At 41.9% G+C, this 22,467-nt stretch overlaps 1 protein-coding gene across 1 annotated transcript in view; it reads right to left on the bottom strand.

The window, feature by feature from the left end:
- STK32B (serine/threonine kinase 32B) overlaps positions 1–22,467 on the bottom strand; it is a 415,797-nt gene that overhangs the window by 42,616 nt on the left and 350,714 nt on the right. The window contains 2 exon segments of the mRNA XM_030192595.1: positions 12,787–12,843; positions 12,845–12,919. Of these exon segments, the coding sequence (XP_030048455.1) occupies positions 12,787–12,843; positions 12,845–12,919 (132 nt within the window).

Genomic DNA, 22,467 nt, shown 5'->3' on the forward strand with positions numbered 1-22,467 from the left:
CCCTTAGGGCTATAGTAATGGTGTAGACTTGTGGGTGGTGGGTTTTGAGGGGGATTTGGGGGGCTCAACACCCAAGGGAAGGGTGCTATGCACCTGGGAGCTCTTTTACCTTTTTTTTTTTTTTAAAGTGCCCCCTAGGGTGCCCGGTTGGTGTCCTGGCATGTGCACTACGACTCCTGGCCCCTCCCACGAACAAATGCCTTGGATTTATTCATTTTTGAGCTGGGCGCTTTCATTTTCCATTATCACTGAAAAACAAAAACGCCCAGCTCACAAATTGTCGAATAAAACATGGACATCTATTTTTTTTTCGAAAATACGGTTCGGTCCGCCCCTTCACGGACCCGTTCTCGGAGATAAACGCCCATGGAGATAGACGTTTTTGTTTGATTATGCCCCTCCTGATCTACTACGGTCTCTTTTGCAACCTCACTATCGGGATACCCTATCTTCCCTGTTTTGGTGATATCTTTGAAAGATACCTTATCCCAAACCATGTTGCTTTTGAGCGATTGTCAGCCTTCCCCCGGTTTCTAGTTTAAAAGCTGCTCTATCTCCTTTTTAAACGCCGATGCCAGCAGCCTGGTCCCACCCTGGTACCAAATCATCTCTACCTGTAGAACTCCATAACTGATAACCTTATCAAAAGTTCCCTTTCTTATTTTTAATTAAGTAGAGGAGTGTGGTAGCCGTGTTAGTCCACTATTAAGGTTATCAATAGAAATCAAACAAAATAAAACATGGAAAAGAAAATAAGATGATACCTTTTTTATTGGACATAACTTAATACATTTCTTGATTAGCTTTCGAAGGTTGCCCTTCTTCCTCAGATTGGAAATAATGATTATTTTTAATTATAATTTCAAAAAGCACATATCAGAAATAAAATACTTGCTACAGAAAAAGAACAGATCAAATATAAGAAAAATAATGAAAAGAATCATTTCTCTTCCTTAGACCACAAATATAGGGGGAGTAAGCAAAATTAGACTAGGAGATCTAAAAAGAAATAACAAAGTGGAAAAGGCAATAGCATAATATACCCTGTCGTCACATTTTACGTAACCTACTAAAAGCAGAAATTGAACGCATCATTCAGCAATCTTCTTTAGGTCCAAAAAGGACCTTAACTGCTATAGAAGGGCGTTTTCAAAAGAAACGTCTAAGTTGGAATTTGGACATCTTTGTAAAACGCCCAAATTCAGAGGTGGAGAGGTCATTTTCAAACAAGATGAACGTCCATCTTTTGTATTCAAAAATGCCATGGTCGTCCTAGGATTTGGATGTCTTTGATTTTCGGCCATTTTCGAATACAAAGACGTCCAAGTCTAAAACGTCCAAAGTCAAGCCATTTGGATGTGGGAGGAGCCAGCATTTGTAGTAGACTGGTCCCCCTGACGTGCCAGGATAGCAATCGGGCACCCTAGGGGGTACTGCAATGGACTTCATAAAATGCTTCCAGGTACACAGCTCCCTTACCTTGTGTGCTGAGCCCCCCAAAACCCACCCAAAACCCACTACCCCCAACTGTACACCACTACCATAGCCCTTACAGGTGAAGGGGGCACCTATATGTGGGTATAGAGGGTTTCTGGTGGATTTTGGAGGGCTCGTTGTTTCCTCCATGAGTGTAACAAGTAGGGGGGGGGTATGGGCCTGGGTCCACCTGTCTGAAGTCCACTTCACCTACTACTAAACTACTCCAGGGACCTGCATGCACTGTAATGGACCTGAGTATGACATCTGAGGCTAGTACAGAGGCTGGCAAGTAATGTTGTTTATCACAATTTTGGGGGTTGGGAGGGGGTTAGTGACCACTGGGGGAGTAAGGGGAGTTCATCCCCAATTCCTTCCAATGGTCATTTCAGGCACCTTTTTGTGCCTTGTTCGTAATAAAAACAGGTCTAGCTGGAAATGTCCAAGTTTTGGTCCTGGATGTCTTTGCTTTGTTCCATTATGGCTCAATGACGTCCAGGTCTTAGGAATGCTCAAGTCCCACCTCAAACATGCCTCCGATACGCCCCCTTGATATTTGGACGTCTCTATGAGAAAGACGTCCAAGTGCCGATTTATGTCACTTTTTGGATGTCCATCTCTTTCAAAAATGAGCCTGATAGTCTCTTGTCTGAGAGCAAGAAATTCTTTCCTACGATCCTGTGTTTGCTTAGTAACATTGGGATAAATCCAAATCTTCTTACCAAAATATAAGCAATTTGAGTTTTTAAAATAAAGTCTCATAAGTGCATTTAGATCCTGCTCAAACACAAATGAAACATATAGTGTAGCCCTCTCAGATTCATCAGTCAATGATATTTCAAGAATCTCTGATATGTTTCCATTTTCCATTCTCTCTCCCCGTGAAGTCTTCAATAGATACCTATTATCCCCTGGTAAATTGGGAATGAGAAAGGGTGTGGATTTTCCCAGGGGATTATTAGAACTGGTTCAGGGAACTCTCCAGAATCACTGGGGGAGGGATAGTAGCAGTGGGAGGGTGAGGAAACCAACCCAAAGAGGGAGGTATTTGGAGATAAGTGACAAGGGATATCAGATGGCAGACGACGTTTAATGTGAGCAAGTGCAATGTGATGCATGTGGGAAAGAGGAACCTGAATTATAGCTACGTCATGCAAGGTTCCACGTTACGAGTCACTGACCAAGAAAGGGATCTAGGTGTCGTCGTTGATGATACGTTGAAACCTTCTGCTCAGTGTGCTGCTGCGGCTAAGAAAGCAAATAGAATGTTAGGTATTATTAGGAAAGGAATGGAAAACAAAAATGAGGATGTTATAATGCCTTTGTATCGCTCCATGGTGCGACCGCACCTCGAATATTGTGTTCAATTCTGGTCGCCGCATCTCAAAAAAGATATAGTGGAATTAGAAAATGTGCAGAGAAGGGCGAAGAAAATGATAAAGGGAATGGGACGACTTCTCTTTGAGGAAAGGCTAAAGCGGCTAGGGCCTTCAGCTTGGAGAAAAGGCGGCTGAGGGGAGATATGATAGAGGTCTATAAAATTATGAGTGGAGTTGAACGGGTAGATGTGAAGCATCTGTTCACGTTTTCCAAAAATACTATGACTAGGGGGCCTGCGACGAAGCTGCAATGTAGTAAATTTAAAACGAATCAGAGAAAATATTTCTTCACTCAACGTGTAATTAAACTCTGGAATTCATTGCCAGAGAATGTGGTAAAGGCAGTTAGCTTAGCGGAGTTTTAAAAAGGTTTGGACGGCTTCCTAAAGGAAAAGTCCATAGACCTTATTAAATGGACTTGGGGAAAATCCACTTTTTCTGGGATAAGCAGTATAAAATGTTTTGTACATTTTTGGGATCTTGCTGGGTATTTGTGACCTGGATTGGCCACTGTTGGACACAGGATGCTGGGCTTGATGGACCTTTCGTCTTTCCCAGTATGGCAATACTTATGTACTTATGTATGTACTTATATGTGGGGTAGAGTTTGAATGTTATAAAAGTTGTAGTGTTAGAAAGTAGAGAGTTGCACAGAGACAAAAATTTCACCCTTCCTTGCCTGTCCCCATTGGAATCTAACCCGTCCCCGCCCATCCCCACTGGAATTTCTTCCATCCCCGCCAATCCTCGAAAGTAGTCTCCTCCATCCCTGTACTAAAATGACGTGGTAAAATAACCCAACTTAACAGTAGCCCATATTTATAACTTCCCCTCTCAGTGCTTATGTTGATTTCAGTGCTGTCAATGATATCCATTAACTTTTTTTAGTGCTATTATAATTGCTAAGCTAGCCTAGAAACACAAGGAAAGGATAGGGAGGTTGGTCTGGCACTACACTTCTGTGGGAAGCCTGTAGGACCTGTGTCCATCTCTGTGGGAATTCTGTGGACCTGGAGGGGATCCCTGTGGGATTCCCGTTAACCCCATTCCTGTGCCGCTCTCTATTAGAGAGCACATGGTCTTTGGTTGCCCTTACACCAGCCAGGACCTGTGAGGAGAGGAGGTATCCTGATCAGGCCCAATAAACTAAGGCTGAACGAAGGAGTAGTTTCTGCTGACAAGAGCAGTAACTGTAAGGAGAGCTCTGGTGGGTAGAAAGGGTTAACCACAGGGAGCTGAGCAGGAAGAAGCCTGTTCAGTGCAAGAGGCAGCAGCTCATGGAAGTGCACCTTTGGAGGTAGAGGACGGACAAGGAAATCCAATCCTGTTTGGGTCTGTGGCTGGGTAAAAGGAGCGGGAAGCCACAGCCTTGAATTACTTTGCCAGAAAGGATGGGTATTGGAGGACTGGATGGTGCTGTAAATATGTTAATACACTAGGATTTTTCCAAGAGATTATCAGTTCAGTTAGTTGCACCTTTACCAATAGTCTTGGACTGTTGCAAACATCTCTACCAATAACGAAAACTGTTTGTTATAAGAAAAATATGAAATCTGGATATCTGCCTGTTGCAGCATTCCAGTAAAGTTCTATTTTGTATTTAACATAAATCCTGGAGTGGAGAGTTTCTTTGTAGTGCGAGTGAAGTCAATTTGCTCATAGACTAATAGAGAAAGAATAAAGAGAGTGACTCAAAACCCTTAGGCTGACTGGGATCAAGCCTGGCCCCGGTCTGTGCCCAGCTCATAAGAACAAAACTATTGTTTGTGGCCCTGGTTTTGGGTACCTGACCTGAAGAGCTTGTTGGTGCCCAGAACTTGTGAGAGAGACCAGGGTTACAAACCTAATTGAGATTCTCAAAAAGTTTCTTTCAAAGAAAATATTTTGGTGAAGGAAAAAAATGTCATTGATCCAATGGTAGAATTCAATTCAGTCATATGAGACATGTAAGCAAGAACCAGCCCATAAATGATTTAAAAAACAAGGGGAGAAGATATCAAGGTGCGGCAAAAGGTAAGCTTTTACTGCACCTTCATTTACCATGGGAGTTACCAACCTATGGTATAACAGTCCCGCAGGTTGCTGGCTACTGTGGTAAATGAATAACGCTGCATCCAAGCCACTCTACAAGCAGCATTATTCTAGCAGCTAGGAGTTGTTGCCCAATGTTCCCGGCTATGACTTCTAGGCTGCCCAAACCCGACCACACACGCCAAACAAAAGCACCTCCAAACAAACCCAACTGATCCATCCACCATGATCCAACATACTAAATTAAAACTTCCCCAATCTACTCTCCAAAATAGCGTATCTCAACAAGCTCTCCCCCTGATCCAGCCCCCATGAAGTGTTGATAGGGTGGGAGAGACGAAAGCAGTGGAGGAGTGGCCTAGTGGTTAGGGTGGTGGACATTGGTCCTGGGGAACTGAGGGACTGAGTTTGATTCCCACTTCAGGCACAGGCAGCTCCTTGTGACTCTGGGCAAGTCACTTAACCCTCCATTGCCCCAGGTACAAATAAGTACCTATATACAATATGTAAGCCGCATTGAGCCTGCCATGAGTGGGAAAGCACGGGGTACAAATGTAACAAAAAAAACACTATTTGGGAAGCACTACCTTATTTGGCATACTAGCACCTAGCTTTGCATCAGGACACATCACAAGGGGCAATAGTAAGGAATGACACCACCTGGACTCTTCCCTGTGTACACAGGGGGTTCTGCCAGCATTATAAGCTCTCCAGACCAGGGTGACCAGGCCAGGGACTGGCAGAGGCAGCCTCAGGTGGGGTCACAAGAGATCTAAGGATTGGATCGTGTCGAGGGAGGTCAGGAGGTGGACAGGTGTTAAGGAGACTGCAGCCTGCTGGGCCATCAGGGAAATTTTGTGCTGTAAAATATGCAGAATTGCATGGTTATGTATGCTTTTATTAATTATGTGAGAAATTCTGCATGTGTATAATTGTGTAATTCCTTGGGGTTTATCTAATTGCGTCAAATAACACAATGTGCACTGTATCTAACCCCCCCCCCCCAAACTTGTGAGAATTATATTAACTGCAGAAAAAAGACCAGTGAATAAAGCACAGTGCTACAGCTCCTATCATGGGTCATATAGAACTCCGCTTGCTTTTTTTTTTTTCAAAAATATTCTTATTCAGTATTCTCATATCTTCATCAATTCAAACTTTCTTATTTTTAACTTGACTATGAAGAATAAATAACAGTAGGGATTGTAGGGGGAATTAAGCTGCTACCTGTCAACAATGACCACTGATTTACATGTTTGGCTGCTTCAGGGCTCCATTTCGTGCATGTCTTCATTGCTTACATGATACTTATTCACATTAGCAGATTTTAAAAGATGCCAAATATGCCATTTGACCTCATTAGGCCAGTGAGCCAGCGGTTCAGCAATTAGCTCAAGTGTCTTCATTGCTCTGCAGTGCATGTGCAAAAATCTCTTCAAAGGCTTTAAACTTCTGTGTATACTTCATCAGAAACAGCTTAATGTCACAAACAGTTACACATATTAGTCCAAATCAAATCTCTTCTCAATGTTCCAGTAGAAAAATAATGTCACTCAGAGGTAGCATTAAGACCTGTCAGGTTGCTGTTCCCAGTTTGTAAATCCGTCTTTGTTCTGACAAGAGTGCCAAACCGTGATCACCTCCGTGTGGCACTGCTATTCAATGACATTATTTTTTCTAATGGAGCATGAGAACAGATTTGATTTAGACTAAAATGTGTGCAACCATCTGTGACATTAAGCTGTTTCTGACAGCGTATTTACAGAAAATTTAAAAGCCTTTGGAGAGATTTTTGTACATGCGCTGTCGCGTGATGAAGACTCAACTTATTGTTTATCATTTTATGAAAACTTTTTTATACCGCAAGGCAACCAGTGATCACAGCAGTTTACAATATCTATCTATCTATCTATCTATCTATCTATCTATCTATCTATCTATCTATCTATCTATCAGATAGAAAGGAACTCCATTATAAATAGAAAACACCTATGCCACACATACAACAATACATAGTTACCATAAGAATTAATAACAACTAAAAATGTAAATCAGAAGCTTATGGCTAAGGAGTTCTTTTACTAAGAGGTGGTAAACAGTAATGCATACTTACCACAGAGTCTAAAAGGCATCCCGCTTTGGTTTTGGAATTGACATGCTCTACCCAAAAGATAAAAAAATAGTTTTTATTTTTTAGCTTGGGGGCGTTTGGAGGCAGAGAGTAGGCATGCCCTGTGTTTATTTGGAATCGTGGGTAAATTGCTGCATGCTGCCCTATTAGTGCGGGGTTAGTGCGGGAGTACTTATTGCCTAGTAAATAGGTAGCATTAAGGGCTCGGACACTAATGGCTAAGGGGTAATTGGGAAATTAGCGCATGGCCATTTGAGGGAAAAGAGGAAATTGCAGCCATTTAACTGCCACGCTAGAAGTGGCCTCAACATGCAGGAAACCCACATGCTAAAAATAGCAAAGGCCACTTTTTAGCACAGCTTTGTAAAAGGGCACCTAAATCATGATTAAATGCTTGGGTAAAAATGAATTGTTTTCAGCCTTTTTTTTTTTAAATTTAAGCAGTGATTCTGTTTCACAGATATCTGCAGGAAGCTGGTTCCATAAGGCAAGTGCCAGTCACACAGAATGCTCTCTCAAGAGTGGACCACCAGTGTGCTTGAGTAGTGGGAGGAATAACTAGTCTATGCTGAGTTAGCAACCTCAGAGTTCTGCTTGGGATATACGGGATAGTCAAGCATCTCAAATAAGGGGGCAAATTATTGTAAAATGCTAATTTGACAGATTGATGATCAGAAGCCCCACAAACAGTGCTCTAAAAAAAGTGCTGGAACAGCACATGGCTATAATGCCCCTATGAACACAGTTAATAGCATACAAATTTAGGCATGCTATTAGTTTTACTTGTTTGAAACTCAGGGGCTGGAGGTCCGTGGGACCCCTAGACCCCCTCCAGCTGCAAGGTCCGGGTGGCATAATCTTCTAAGCCCCCACACCTCCCAGGGACAGCAACATGGGGGCTGAAGGTCAAGCAGACCTCCAGTCCCACTGACTCCCCCAACACAAGGGCACAGGGGGCTAAGGATCTGGTGCATCTCCAGCCCCCTAACCCCCTCTTGCACCCAAAAAAGCCCTGGTGGCCCAGTGGGCCATAAACCCAACCCCCCACCTGGTGGTCTAGTGCCCCCCTCTCCCCCCTTACCTTTGTGATGGAGGAGGGAGTATCACACTCCCTCGTCTTCCAGCGCTGCCTTCAAAATGGCGGTGCCCAGCCCTGCCCAGTGCATCCCAGGATGCAATGGGCAGAACTTCCCTACCATATACTTAATCAGAAACAGCTTAAGGTCACAAAACAGTTACACATATTAGTCCACATCAAATCATATGGTAGGAAAGCCCCAGTCAGCACATCCCAGGATGCACTGGGCAGGGCTGGCACCACCATTTTGAAGGCAGCACTGGAAGAGGAGGGAGTGTGCTATTCCCTCCTCCACTGCGAAGGTATGGGGGAGAGGGGGCCACTAGACCACCAGGTGGGGGGCTTGGTTTTGTGGCCCACTGTGCCACCAGGGCCTTTTTTTGTGGAGTGCAAGGGGGGTTTAGGGGGGCCCATGCCTAGCTTGGGGTGGGGGGGGTCAGGGCTCATGCATGAAGGAGGGGCTCTAATCATAGTGGAGGAGCAAATGCAGGTGCTAGTATGCCGCTATTGGCCTATATCATCCGCGTTTGCTTCTGATAATCAGGCCATGACTACTTGGCCTATGTGATCATATGCCATATATTTAACATACTTTAAAATCTGCTAATTTGATTACAGAGCTGCCAAGAATCCTGTATTCAGCAGGAGTCTCCTACTTTTGTGAGTTATCTCACACACTCCTGCTGAGGTGCGGAGATCTCCTACTGAGCAGCCTTTTCCTTCATCAGCAGGACCAGACTTGCGAAAGAGTTGAAAAATTTTACAACTCTTATTGCGAGACTGGTCCTGTGGCAGCAGGAGATGACATTTTATTAAGCCATCTTCTGCTGCCCAACGGAAAAGCAGCTTTTTGATGCTGGCTAAGGTCTCTCAAGGGTGAAGCCAAGAGGTAGAGAGGGCAGAGTTGGGGCATAACTGGGTGGAGCTGAGGGCATGGCTAAAATCTCTCAGTGATTCAGCCTGCTTGGCAGCTCTGTGATTAAGCATCATATAAGCAAAGCAAATGGTTGGAAAGTTGGACTAAATATGTATGCACTTGTGATATAATGCAATTGATTTTACTGCACTGAAGAAATGTACAAAGTGGAGCTCTTAAACGGCTGAAGAAGTGAATGAGTAGCCATTGTCAGCAGTTGTGCAGCAGTCTAATTCCTCCTGAGTTATTCATAGACAAGTAATAAATAAAAGTTTGAATTGTTGAAGATATAGAAACACTGAATAGGAATATATTTGCTGTAATTTCTCTGTTGGAGTGCTGTAGCACTGTGGTTTATTATCCACTGAGATCCCTTTGTCCATATTCTCACAAGTTTGGGGATTGCATGCAGTGCATATTCTGTTATTCGATGTAATTGGAGTTTTTTTTGTGTGTGTGTATCCTGCAATAATTTGCCCCTTAACCCCTTAATTGACTAATGTAAAGTGAAAATCAAATTCAAAGTGATTTGGCGAGGACCATAAGGATTGCCAATGGGGGAGTGGGATTTGAACCCTTCTTTTCCTAGTGATTGTTGCTCTAACCAGTGAATCTCACCTTCTTGAATCATCCTTAAATCTTTGAATTGGAACACATTGTCAATAGACACAATGCCATTAAAACTAATGACCTTTTTACTAAGCTGTATTAAGCAACTAGCACAGGTTTTACCACACATTAGATGTTAGTTCGTACCCATGACAGAGGCAGAGCAGAAGCATGGCTATCGGTGACAGCTAGTGCATGGGTCAGTATGGTGCACTAGTGTGACTGAACTTAAGTGAAGCCATGCGACCAGCAGTGTAGTGTGACACACCCCTGTGGTTTTACAATCCCCTCCTCTGCTGTTTTTCCTGCATCCCCCTCCTCCTGCTGGTTGGAACCCCCTTCTGATCTGATGCTCCCTCTGGACACAGAACCCCTTTGACTGCTAAAGCCCATCCCCTGACATGAAAACCTACTCTGATCCCCCATCCCAGAACCTTTTCAGGGCTCAGCTGTGGTATGGGCAGCAGCGATCCCCTTTTGCTGTTGCCAGGTTCAGCACCTGTCTCCAAAATGGCCGCTCAGTCCCCTAGTGGAAGTCTCTGTCACTGAAGGGAATGGGGCTTTATATCTGGTGGTAGGCTTTGGCTATCAGGGATGAGGTTTTATATAGGGGGCAGGCATTCGCTGTTCAAGAGGGATGCTTTCTTGAATGGGGGGGATTGGATCAGGAGGTAGTTCTGACAAGTGTGGGAGAATATAGGAGGGAAATCAGAACTTGGAGGGGGGGGGGGAACTGGACATCAGGGGAGGGGATCAGATCAAGGGAATGTGTTTGGGAGAAGTGTGCCATCATGCCTTCACTCTATTTATTTTGTACGGACTGGGCCCCGACTGTATTACCTGGACTGGCAGAGCATGCACCCTATCTGCCAACTGCAGGTAAAATGGTGCCTGTATGGTAAGTGTTTGCCCTTGTGGTAAATGTATGGAAAATGCTGGACATGCCCCCTACATTTACCTCACTGGCTTAGCACTTAATGCACAGTAAGTACAAGACTTTACTGCAGTCTAGTAAAAGGGCCCCTTTAATGAATAACACACAAAACAAAAGTCAATAAAAGTTTTGAAGATTGTCATAGATACAAAATACCTATGCACCTGCTTTTTGTACAGGTAGTTTTTTTTTTTTTCAAACAGAAAGCAATGTGAATAGAGTTGAAAATGCAATTTACACATCTTTGTTTCCTCCCTCAACCCTGGGAATTCCTCTACAAGTGGCTACCAGTGGAATAATATACATACATCTAGCAGCACAACAGGGAAGGCCATCTTCAGAGAACCAACTTATATATTTAAATGGATTTGAAAATTGCCCTCCACACAGCTTAGATGGAGTTGCTATTAGACACAGCTGCCAACGGTGTTTTCAGTAGCCTCTTTTCAAATTATCTGCAGTGGGGCAAGATCCACATGTGGTTTCTATCCAGGGACTTGCACCAATTCAGTGTGAACATATATTTATTTATTAGGATGTGTTTACCGCCTTTTTGAAAGAATTCACTCAAGGCGGTGTACAGTATGAATAAGTCAAACATAAGCAATAGACAATTACAGCAGTAAACATGTTCAAATAACAATACAAAGTATAGCATATATTCGTGCTTTCATTTTGAAACTTGTTGAATACTTACTGGTATCTACACCTCCGTTTTCCACGTGCACTTTTTTCATAGGCTTATAATTAACAACACAGTCCATGTGCCTTTCTTGCCACTCCCTGGGGATGATGCCTATTCTAAATGTGACTGCACAGAGGCATGTGGTTGGATGGCAAGGGTAAGGGTAATACATCTGATATACTGCCTTGGTACAACCAAGCAGTTTAGATATTAGATTCAGGTACTGTCTTTGTCCCTAGCAGGAGCACAAAGGGGTTCTTTTACTAAGCTGCGGTAAAATGCCTTACTGCTAGGTGCACTCACCCAAGGTGAATCTGGCACTGGCGTGCACTACCAATGTGGTAAAAAGTAGATTTCATTTCTTAGCGCTGGGGTGGGTCTGGGAGCAGAGAGCAGGCATGTTCTATGCCAGAGGGTTTCAACCCAGTCCTCAGGGCACACCCAAACAGTCGGAGGTTTCAATGGGGATATCCTGAAACCCCCCGATTGGCTGGGTTTGCCCCGAGGACTGTGTTGAAACTCCCTGTTCTGTGCAAATCAGTTAGCACAGCAACATTGCTGTATGCTAACCAATTAGCGCATGAGCCCTTACCACCTACAAAATAGATGGCGATAGGGGCTCATGTGCTAATGGTCACAAACTAATGGGAAAATTAGCACATGGTCATTAATAGAAATAAATCAGAAAGTCGGTTATTTTACCCATGTGGTAAAAATGGCCTTAGCGCATGGAAATGACCTGCGTAAGCATGCGCTAAGGCCACTTTTTACTGTACTTTGGTAAAAGAGCCCCTAACTTTTGTACCTGGGACAATGGAGAGTTGATGGGCCCTTTTACTAAAGGGTTACTGGGCGTCAACATGCTTGCCATGCCCCAATCCAAAACTACCACTGGGCTAGCTCAGGAACCTGGCAGTAGTTCCCACCCCCAGCGCTAACCACCGGGTTAGCGCTGGAGCCCTTACCATCACCTCAATAGGTGGCGGTAAGTGCTCCCCCTCCCAAAATAAAATGACTGCACAGCAAGTGGTTCACTTACCGCGCGGCCATTTCTTGTCTTCAGAAAGAGATAACCTTTTACCCGCTGTGGTAAAAGAGGGCCTCAGCGTGCATCAAAAACATGTGCTGACACTAGAGCAGGCCCCTGTTTACCAGCTTAGTAAAAGGACATCTGAGTGACTTCCCTGAGTCACAAGGAGCTGCAGTGGAAATCAAACCTAGCTCCCTTGGTTCTCAACCCACTGCACTAACCAAAAGGCTACTCATCCACTCCTAGCTGACTGATTTATGCAAAGAAATGGCTATCTACTGGCAGAAATGACTTTGAAAATTGTCCTCATAATCAACATAAAAAGCATTTGGACAAAAGTCAAATGTTCAGCTTTCAATTGCAAACTGAGTTCATTTTTTTTCCAGAACACTCATCTGTTCTATCATTTGCTCTACAAAGAAAATGTGACACCAGGAGCCAGGTGTACTAAGGGGTTAATTCCATTTTGTGCTTATGGGAGAAAAGCTTAATCCATCTGCTCTTGTAAAGGGCTTACCAGAGGGCAGCTCTCTCTCGCTCCATCTTTAGATTTGTTCTTTGCAAGTCGTTTTTTTCTTTTTATGGAGTGGTTTGGACTCCAGAATCATTTCTTCTAATTCAAATGTTGGGTCACAGTTCAGTCTTCCTTTCTACAGTAATAAAAAAGGAAAAACAACAAAGCATGAAAGAATGTTCAGCGATAGAAAACCAAACACACCTGGGTTTTTTTTATTGTTAAGGGCTGCAAGACTATAAGATATGAAACAAAATGCATTTGGCAGTGAGGAGGGTTTTTTTTTAGATATGACAAAAAAAATATTCTAAAACATTACCAAAGAAAAATCATGGGTCAAGGGATAAATTCTACACTAAGCTATTCTCTCTCTTGTTAACAAGGTATCAGACACAGGTGAGTTTTCACCTCTCTATGCTTATAATTATTTCTAATACGTGTGCCTAATGGCATGATTTGACTTAATAAAGAATGTCAAAAGAGTCAAACTCTGTAGAAATGACATTATCCCCTGAATTCTATAAAAAGTGCTAAACATTACACACGCAAATTTGGGCAATTAAATTAATTTCATTGAATTGCAATTTAATTGAAAAATGAGCTATTTAACAAGGAATTATTGACACTAATTAGAACTAATTAAATTATATGCACATAAATTTAGTCACAAGATCCATGCCTAAATTTTATATGTGAGTCAAAAAAGGGGGAATGAAAATGGGAGGGTCATGGATGGATCCGGGCATTCCTTTAAGTTACATTCTTAGTTATAGAATAAGGGTTTTCACACCTAAATTTATGCGTAGATATTTGTACCACATTTTAGTTGGTGCAAATGGTCAGGCGCAATTTCTGGGCATAAATGCTATTCTATAAACCGTGCCTAACTTTAAGCGTGGTTTATAGAATAGTGCTTTTCTTCAGTGCCAATTGTTTTGATGACATATATAGAATTTAGAAAAATCATGGGTCAAGGGATAAATTCTACCCTAATCTATTTTCTCTCTTGTTAACAAGGTATCAGACACAGGTGAATTTTGAACTCTGTGTGATTTCCACCTAAGCATATTCAAATGACCTAATAAATGCTGCTAAAGGCTGAATATATAAATTAAATGCAGAGGCAAAAGTGGTGACCTCTGAGGAACCTCCTCCATCAACAGGAACACCTGAGATTCTCTCTTCTGCCCAAACCCTAAAAGACCTCTGCTACAAAAATGAAGTAAATTACTATAGTGTGATGCTTTGGACCACTATCTTCTCCAGTCTCTATAACATGATGCTATAATTGACAGTGTCAAAAGCAGCTGTAAGGTCCAACTATACCAACAAGCCCAAACACTTATGGTCCAAACACCTCTAAAAGGCCATAACCATGGTAAAACACTGATTGTCCTGGATCCAGTCCTTGTACGTCCTCCAAAAATTCCCGGAGCTGAGCATTAACACAGGCTTCCTTCAACTTTGCCATTAATGGCAATTTGGAGATGGACCTTTTAATTACTCACATCATCAACTGATAAAGGAACTTATGGAAGTTCCCATGGCTCCACTATCTGACCTTTTAAAAAAGCTGCTTTAGAGTAGAGAATGGTCTTGGAGGACTGGAGAAGGGAAGGTGTGGTCTCTCTCCACTAAAGTGGAGGTAAGGATGTTAGAAACTACAGGCTGATCAGTCTGATCTCTGTAGGGAGTTAATTAAAGGGAATGCTTCTAAAACAGAGGATAGTGAGATTTCTGGAATCCAATGGATTGCAGGACCCAAGGCAGCATGGTTTAATTCGAGGCAGGTTTTGTCAGACAAATCTGATTACTATATTTGACTGGATGACCAGTCAGTTGGATTTTGGGGGGATTGCTAGATGTGGTGTCCTAAGATTTTAGCAAAGCTTTTGATATGGTTCTGCATGCATGACTGATAATAAACTGAATGCCCTTGTTCTGGGCTTTAAACTGATTGGGTTAGAAATTGGTTAAGTAGAAGGAGAGAGAGGATGGTGGTAAATGGAGTTCAATCTGAGGAAAGGGATGTTACTTGTGACATGCCACGTCGAAGGGATCAGTCCTTTTCCTGGTTCTTTTTAACATCTTTAGTCCTTTTCCTGGTTCTTTTTAACATCTTTGTGAGTGATATTGCAGAAGGGGTGTCTGGAAAAGATTTGCTTCTTTGCAGATGATACCAAACTCTGTAAAAGGTGTAGGTAGCAAGAAGAAGGATCTAGTGAAACTAGAAAAATGGTCCAGAAACAGACAACTAAGATTTAATGTTTAAAAAAAAGTATGGTTATACATTTGGACTACAAAACCCGAAGGAACAGTACCGTTTTGGATGTGAAGTATTTCAGTGAATAAAAGAGGAGCGGGATTTGAGTGTGATCATATGTGATGATCTTAAGGTGGCTAATCAGGGAGAAAAGGGGTGTGGGTGCATAGGAAGAAGAATGTCCAGCAGGAAAAAGGAGATGTTAATGCCTCTGTATACGTCTTTGCTGAGACCTCATTTAGAATACTCTGTACAGTTCCAGAGACCACAACTTCAAAAAATTATAGAGAAGGGGAATTCTGATTGGTGCACATGGTGAGCAGTCATGTTTAAGGGAGCTCCATCCATCACATCCCGTTTTCCCTCCTAGATCCATAAACTACCGGTCAAGTGCGGTTCTTATTGCTTTTCCATGTACAGGGAAACACGTGGTATAGATGACAGATGCCAAAACAACTTCCATCTAGAGTGCAAACTACCATCAAAGACATCTATGCATCAATAACTGTGCAAACTACGCAGGACACAATGGCGACTGCAAGTCCTGGTAAGCAAATGTTTGGTGGCACACTGGAGACAGGAAAACAGAATGCAGAAACCTCAGACATGTGGAATAAGATCTTACAAGAGATTCATGCTTCGAGAGAAGAAATAGCAGACTTAGTTGTGACCCGCCTTGAGGGGAAACTACAAGAGATAATTATCCATGTTGAAGCGATGGAGGCACGCTTGTTAGAACTGGAGGAAGAAGCGGCGGTAGACTGTACTGAACATAATCACGTACTGCAAAAAGTGGAATGTTTACAAGACCGGGTAGAAGACCAAGAAAATTGCAGCAGGAGGTCTAATCTACGAATAATAGGGGTGAAAGCGGGTCTGGAAGAGCCGAACGTTTTGGAATATGTGTATGCATTTTTACTCACTTTTTTCCAGATCTGCCTTCCTCTCTGCCTTATGAAATTGAAAGAGCACATAGGGAGCTGCACCCCAAGCCAGACCCGAATACACTGCCCCCTTAATAGTTCAACTGCTCCGTTTCACTGATGTGGACAATATCCTCTGCAAGGTCCAACACGACAAATTTAAGCTTGGAAACACTCAGAAAATGAAAAGAACTTTGGACTTACAAAAAAGACTTGCTAGAGAAGGGCTTCCAGATGGGCTTATAGTACCCAGCATGCCTGATGATGCTTATTAACGGTAATAGATGCTTTCTAACCTTCCTAAAATCCAACTCCAAGGAGAAGGATATGGTGCCTGGGAAATGCACCCCACTGAAAGGCACTCTTATTGAATTACAAGGCAACAGGGCGATATCCTCGAGCTAAAGATGAGGCCTCAACGGAACAGATATAACAGCATTAGCTCTTCTTCATAATTCCCAGACATCAACGGAACAGATACAAGAGCATTAGCTCTTGTTCATAATTCCCAGGCATTGCAGCGGGTAAAACTGCAGAAGAAAAATTTGGAACACACAGATGGAGATACTACCTCTTCGGAGGGAAACAGCTCCTCTGGCGAACCGGAAGGAAATAATAATGCTACAATAAATCACACATACACAGAGACAAGTGATCCCGTACAGACACATCTGGAGATTGCAGCTGCTCAGGGTTAAAGTTGTTGAAGATCCCGAGGCGGCTGCTAGGCTCAACTGACATGGATGGCTTAGAGCCAACTCAGTTCAGCCAACTCAGGGTACAGTCCAGAGCGGAGTGGGCCCTAAATGGTTTTGGCAACTTTTAAGCACAAGTTCCTGTGTTGGAGTGTCCATTGTTCGCCCTCTACTCTGAATTTTATTGGACTCTTTACGTGGAGGTTCTTCCTGTTTGTTTGTTATTCCCAGTTCTATATCCTTACAGGTTCTCTCTACAATATGTCAAGTAATTAACCAGATATGTGCTGAAAATAGAAACATGCAGTACCAAATAAATATTTTTTGCTTTACAAAATGTCCAAATTAATCTGATTTGGAGTCTCATTTGCAAAGGCTATTCTACAATTCTGTATCTATGGAGAAAGCCCATGATGACTTTTTTTTAATTTATTTATCTATCTAGACTCCTAGGTGCCATCCATTTTTTCATTTAGAATCCCAATAGTAGAATTAAATAATAAAATCCTTTGGTTTTCCTTCTTCTGTCTTTTTAATGGTTCCTCCAATTTGATAAAAATTTTCAAAATCATTTATGCATGCCAATGGATTAACACATGTACAGTACATTGCCTGTTTGAAAATCACCTTGACTCAATATAACTAAAATTATTTGTGTTCTAGAGCAAATAAAAGCACTTTTAATCACTTTTTAATGCACTTTTAATCACTTTTTAATGTACTTTTAAGGGAGGCATTTCCTGAGGCATGCTTTGGGTTGAATCAAAAAATAACATGTAAAAGATAGAATTTACAGTTTTACTTGTGTTATGTTTCAGGAAAAAATATCCTGCACAAAACAAACAAACAAAGAAATAACAGGTAGACATCTCCATGAATATAAAACTTCAAAGTGAGAACTGCATGTACTTTATCTTTCACAGCTAAAAAGTACTCCTGGATGTTTGTCCAATGCAGACAGTTTGAATATTTCCCCCTCTATATCTCGTGCTAATATGTGAAATACTTAGCTGCTAATTCATAGGTATGGGAAATGGGAATATTCTAGAAAGTAACTTGACTACTTAAGGTGCTCATTTTCAAAGCAGACAGACTTCTTACAATGCCTAAAAAATATCTATCTACTAAAAATGTCCAAATCCTGATTTTTGAAAATCAGAATTTGGACATTTCACACTGCAGTTCGTCCAAATAGCAAGGGGGTATGTTGCAAGCATGTTTTGGGCAGGACTAGGACGTCCAACAGAGATTTTCTAATGGGAAGAAATGTCCATGTCTAAAAAGAAGGACATTTTTATCTGGACCTGCTTCAGTCACGTCCAAGTTACAAAAAATTGCTCTAATTGAGCAGCTGAGCAGTGGAGAGATTAAGGAATGACACTTCCTGAATCTCCCAGTGGTTGTTGTCGCCCTCCCTCTCCCTGAAAGTGAAACTGAAAAAGGACCACCAGGCTATATGTCAGCTGCAGGTATTATGGCCATTCTAAACAAAACAAGTAACCTAGTGTTTAGTGCAGTAGACTGTGAACCAAGGAACCCAAGTACAAATCCCACTGTACCTAAATATATAAGACACCTGCAAGCCTGAATGCTATTGAAATGGTGTACATTCAGGTACAATAGGTATTTTTCAGGTCCTGCAGGGATCACATTTACAAAAAAAAAAAAGAGCTATACTGGGGTTTGAACCTGTGTCCCTTGGTTTACGTTCCACTGCACTAACCACTAAGCTGCTCCTCTGGTCAGCAGGCACGTATGTGGCCATATTTTTGAAAATGATGCCAGATAGACATTCATGTCCCTGTTATTTTGTCATTCAAAAGTTGGGTGTTCACTTTGGAAAATGGCTATTCATTTGGGTGTTTTCCATACAAAAATGTCCATCTCACAGCCATAATCGAGCAGGAAATTTAGATATTTTTCCTGTTCGATTACGGCTATGAGATGGGTGGTTTTGGGGATGTTTTGAGCAGGACGGGGGTTTTTTTGGACTTAGGGCCCTGTTTACTAAGCCACATTATAGGTGCATTAACATTTTTAATGCGCGTTAACCAAGTATGTGCGTTAACTGTGTACACGCCTACAATATCCCTATAGGTGCCTACACAGTTAACACGTACGCTAGTTGTAGGCACGTTAACAATTCTTATGTGACTTAGTAAAGAGGGCCCTTAGATTAGTATTTTTGGATGTTTTTTTGAAAATGCCCCTCCATGTTATCTTTAGCTCCACTGATGATGATGTGGTGATATTAATAATAATAGTAATAATAATAATACACTTTTGAAATATTATTTTATTGGAATTATGTATTGTTTTCATGTATCTCCCCACCCCATTTTAGACTTTGTACACCACTTTGATGTATTTAGTGAAAATTAACCTTGACCTTGTATATGTAAAAATATATTATTTACAGTTCTTGTAGTAGAAACAGTTTTAGGCCGACACATTAGAACTAACACAAGTAATACAAACTGAAAAAGCTTATAAGTTATTGTTATACAATGATAAGATATGACATGTTAGTGCCTATGAAAGTCATTGCTTTCTGTGAGAAAATACACAGACTCTCAGGACGGAGCAGACCTTTCAGTACCATGTATCACAAGTATAGATCTAGGGAAGTGATTCACTATTTCATGTTTGTTGACAATCGCAGGCAATTCCTGTCAACTTTTCACAGAGGTTTTAAAGGTCACAGTCTTGGTTGAGCAGCTCATCCACTTAACATTTATGAACTGATACCTAAGAAGAGGAAATTGTGATGGAAGGCTATACTGACAATATTTTTACAGCTTAGCATTTAGCCGTATATGATTTCTTGTTTTGCCTTTTTTGGGATTTTCATTTTCCTGCATATGGTTTCACTATACTGAAGATGCATTTCATCAGTAAACCAAGCTAAGCTTGACCCATATTTTTGCACTCTTCAGTGCTTTTTATGAATATAAAAAGTGCTTATGTTTTCAGCTGTCACCTGTTTGTCTGTCCATCTGACTGTGAAATTAAAGTTACAGATTGGGAATACTAGTTGGTAGGTAGAAAGCCCAAAACAAAAAGATTCCTGAGGAAACCCACCAGGATACCCAGCAATGGTACTGATGGGGAACCGAAGCTCCACTATCAGAAGAGGAGGAAGATGTGCTGGCAGCTCAAATGAGGAATGGGGGGGGGGGGGGGGGAGGAAGCAGAGGAGGGGAGAAAAGGGGGAAAAAGGGTGATAGGGAAATGGAAAGAGAAAGGGGGGGCATGCAAGAGGGAATGGGAAATGAGTGTATAGAATGAAAATGGAAGTGCATCACACCCCCTCACCGCACTGCCAGTACACCTAAGTACACACTCACAAACCTCATACAGCCCCCACTCCTGCTCAGCCACAAGCATAGTTATACAACACAGTTTGTTCTATATTGTTATCTGTGCAGAAATGGTAATCAATGCATAAGCCTCTTAGTGATACAATTGATAAGTCATCAATTTGTAGACTCACACCTGTCAATATTCAAAATGATTTAACCGAGTATGCTTGGTTAAATAACTTGTGCTGCTCAATATCAGTACTAACCACCCCTGCACTGTCTGGTTAGTGCTAGGACAATTCATGGGTAGTCTTCGGAGGAGCCCAAGCGGAGCCAGTATGTAACCACTTTAGCTGCTGAACTAACTAGGCACCACCAGTCTGAGCATTGGCCAGCCCAAGTTGACTTCTGGGTAGCAGCATTAGGGTTTATGGTGCCCCTCCCACCCCTCTAGTCCAGATCCTCCACCCTCCCACCCTCAATGGCAGGAAACTCCCAACTGAGCCTCTGTTTAAAATTTTAGTCCCTCCTACCCATTCCAGGTCTGATCTCTGATTTATAGGCTTTTAAGCCAATTAGGAGAAGACAAGGGTTAATTAAGGCATCGTCATCAGACAGTAATTAGCTCTTAGCAATACAGTGTTTTTAGAGAAACCTAAAAAAAAAAGACTAACTAAGAGGCCTGGAAAACGTACTGAGCCAAATTGACAAGTTAGAGTGATAAATCACCTGGACTGGACCTTAGGGTACTGAAAGAACTCAAACATGAAATTGCAAATCTTTTGTTAGTGATCTGTAACCTGTTGTTAAAATCATCTTTAGTACTTGAAGATTGGAGGGTGGCTAATGTAACGCCGATTTTTACAACTAGATGTAGGGGTGATCCAGGAAATTACAGACTGGTAAGCCTGACTTCAGTGCAGGGGAAAATAGTGGAAACTATTATAAAGAATAAAATTACAGAACATATAGACAAACATGGTTTAATGGGACAGAGTCAGCATGGTTCAGCCAAGGGAAGTCTTGCTTCACCAATTTGCTTCATTTCTTTAAGGTGTAAATAAACGTGTGGATAAAGGTGAGCCAGTTGATGCAATGCAGAGTTTCCCAACATGTGGTACGTGTACCCCAAGCGGTATGTGAGATCTCCCCCAGGGGTACACTGTGTGTGGCTCTCAGTCCAAAAAAAAAAAAGGTCAATTGCCCCCTCTTGGTCTCTCCTTTTGCTGTTTCCATTTTGCTCCTCTAATGCTTGATGGCATCTCTCCCTCCCTGTCCCCATTCCCCATACCTTTTCAAAGCTGTCTTACAGAAGTTGCCAGCAACGGGGCAGCAATTCACAATGCACTGCTCATGCCAACATCAGAACATTCTGTGTGATGCAGCTTCCTGTTTCCTCAAAGGCAGGTGGGAAGGTCGGACAGAAGGCTCTGATGTTGGCATGGGCAGCGTGTTGTGAATCTAAAAAAGCTCTGTAAAGAACAAGTAATCCACCTCCACGTTTATGCAATCTGGGTAAATAAGAAATTTTATATCCTGGGGGACATAGGTCTTTCAGGAGGTCTTTTACTAAAGATTAGCTTGAGTTATCTGCAGTAGGGCCCAAGGAAATAAAATGGGCCCTGTTACGGATAACTCGAGCTAATATAGAAGTCAGCCATGATTCAGGTAAGAATAGTAACCCAATTTGATTTTTCACTACCAAAACCCTTACAATCTCAAACTTGTTCAATGCAGATCTTACATCAATATAAAAACAAGGGATTGGTGTGTAAGATATAAATTCAGTAGTCTCAAAAATATCTTCTTCAGATTACATCCCCGAGATCTACTCAAATCCTTATCCTTATATGAACTAGCCTTCCTATTCTTCCTTCTCTTGACAATCAAGTTAATTTCTTGCTGCATAAAATGAGAACAATCAATTAAATTTACATTAGTCACAGACCATTCAGCAGTATTTCCAAGCTTGTAGGAGCAAGTCATCTTAAAAGAAAGAGTCATAAAATGTGGAGGGTTTTTTTGAACAGTGATTGAATGAACCTTTGCCCTTTGCATTTTGTGCTTTGATGGGCTGGTGCACATATATTCTGAGGATTTTTCCTCCACTAATATTATATGCTTGCAGTTTTGGCAATTAGAACTAAGGGAATCAAAGACAGCTTTCCTGTTATGAGCTGTGGTTTCTTTTGGATTTTCAGATTTTTGCACAGGCGTTTTCAATCTGGAGTGATTTCAATTACCTCAATCTTGACTGGATAAATGTCACATCAGAAAATGTTAGGGAAGTAAAGATCCTAGAATATAAGTAAATTGCTGCTTCAACATGCAGCTTGTTCAAGAACCAACAGGAGAGGGGGCTATTTTAGATCTGATCCTTAGTACAATGCAGGACTTGATGTGAGAAGTAATGATTTTGGGGCCTCTTGGCAATTGTGATCATAAGATGATCAAATCTGAGATAATAACTGGAGTGAAAATACTAAAGAAATCTACTGCAA

This window comes from Microcaecilia unicolor, chromosome 2 (assembly GCF_901765095.1).
Source record: "Microcaecilia unicolor chromosome 2, aMicUni1.1, whole genome shotgun sequence".
Lineage (NCBI taxonomy): Eukaryota > Metazoa > Chordata > Amphibia > Gymnophiona > Siphonopidae > Microcaecilia > Microcaecilia unicolor.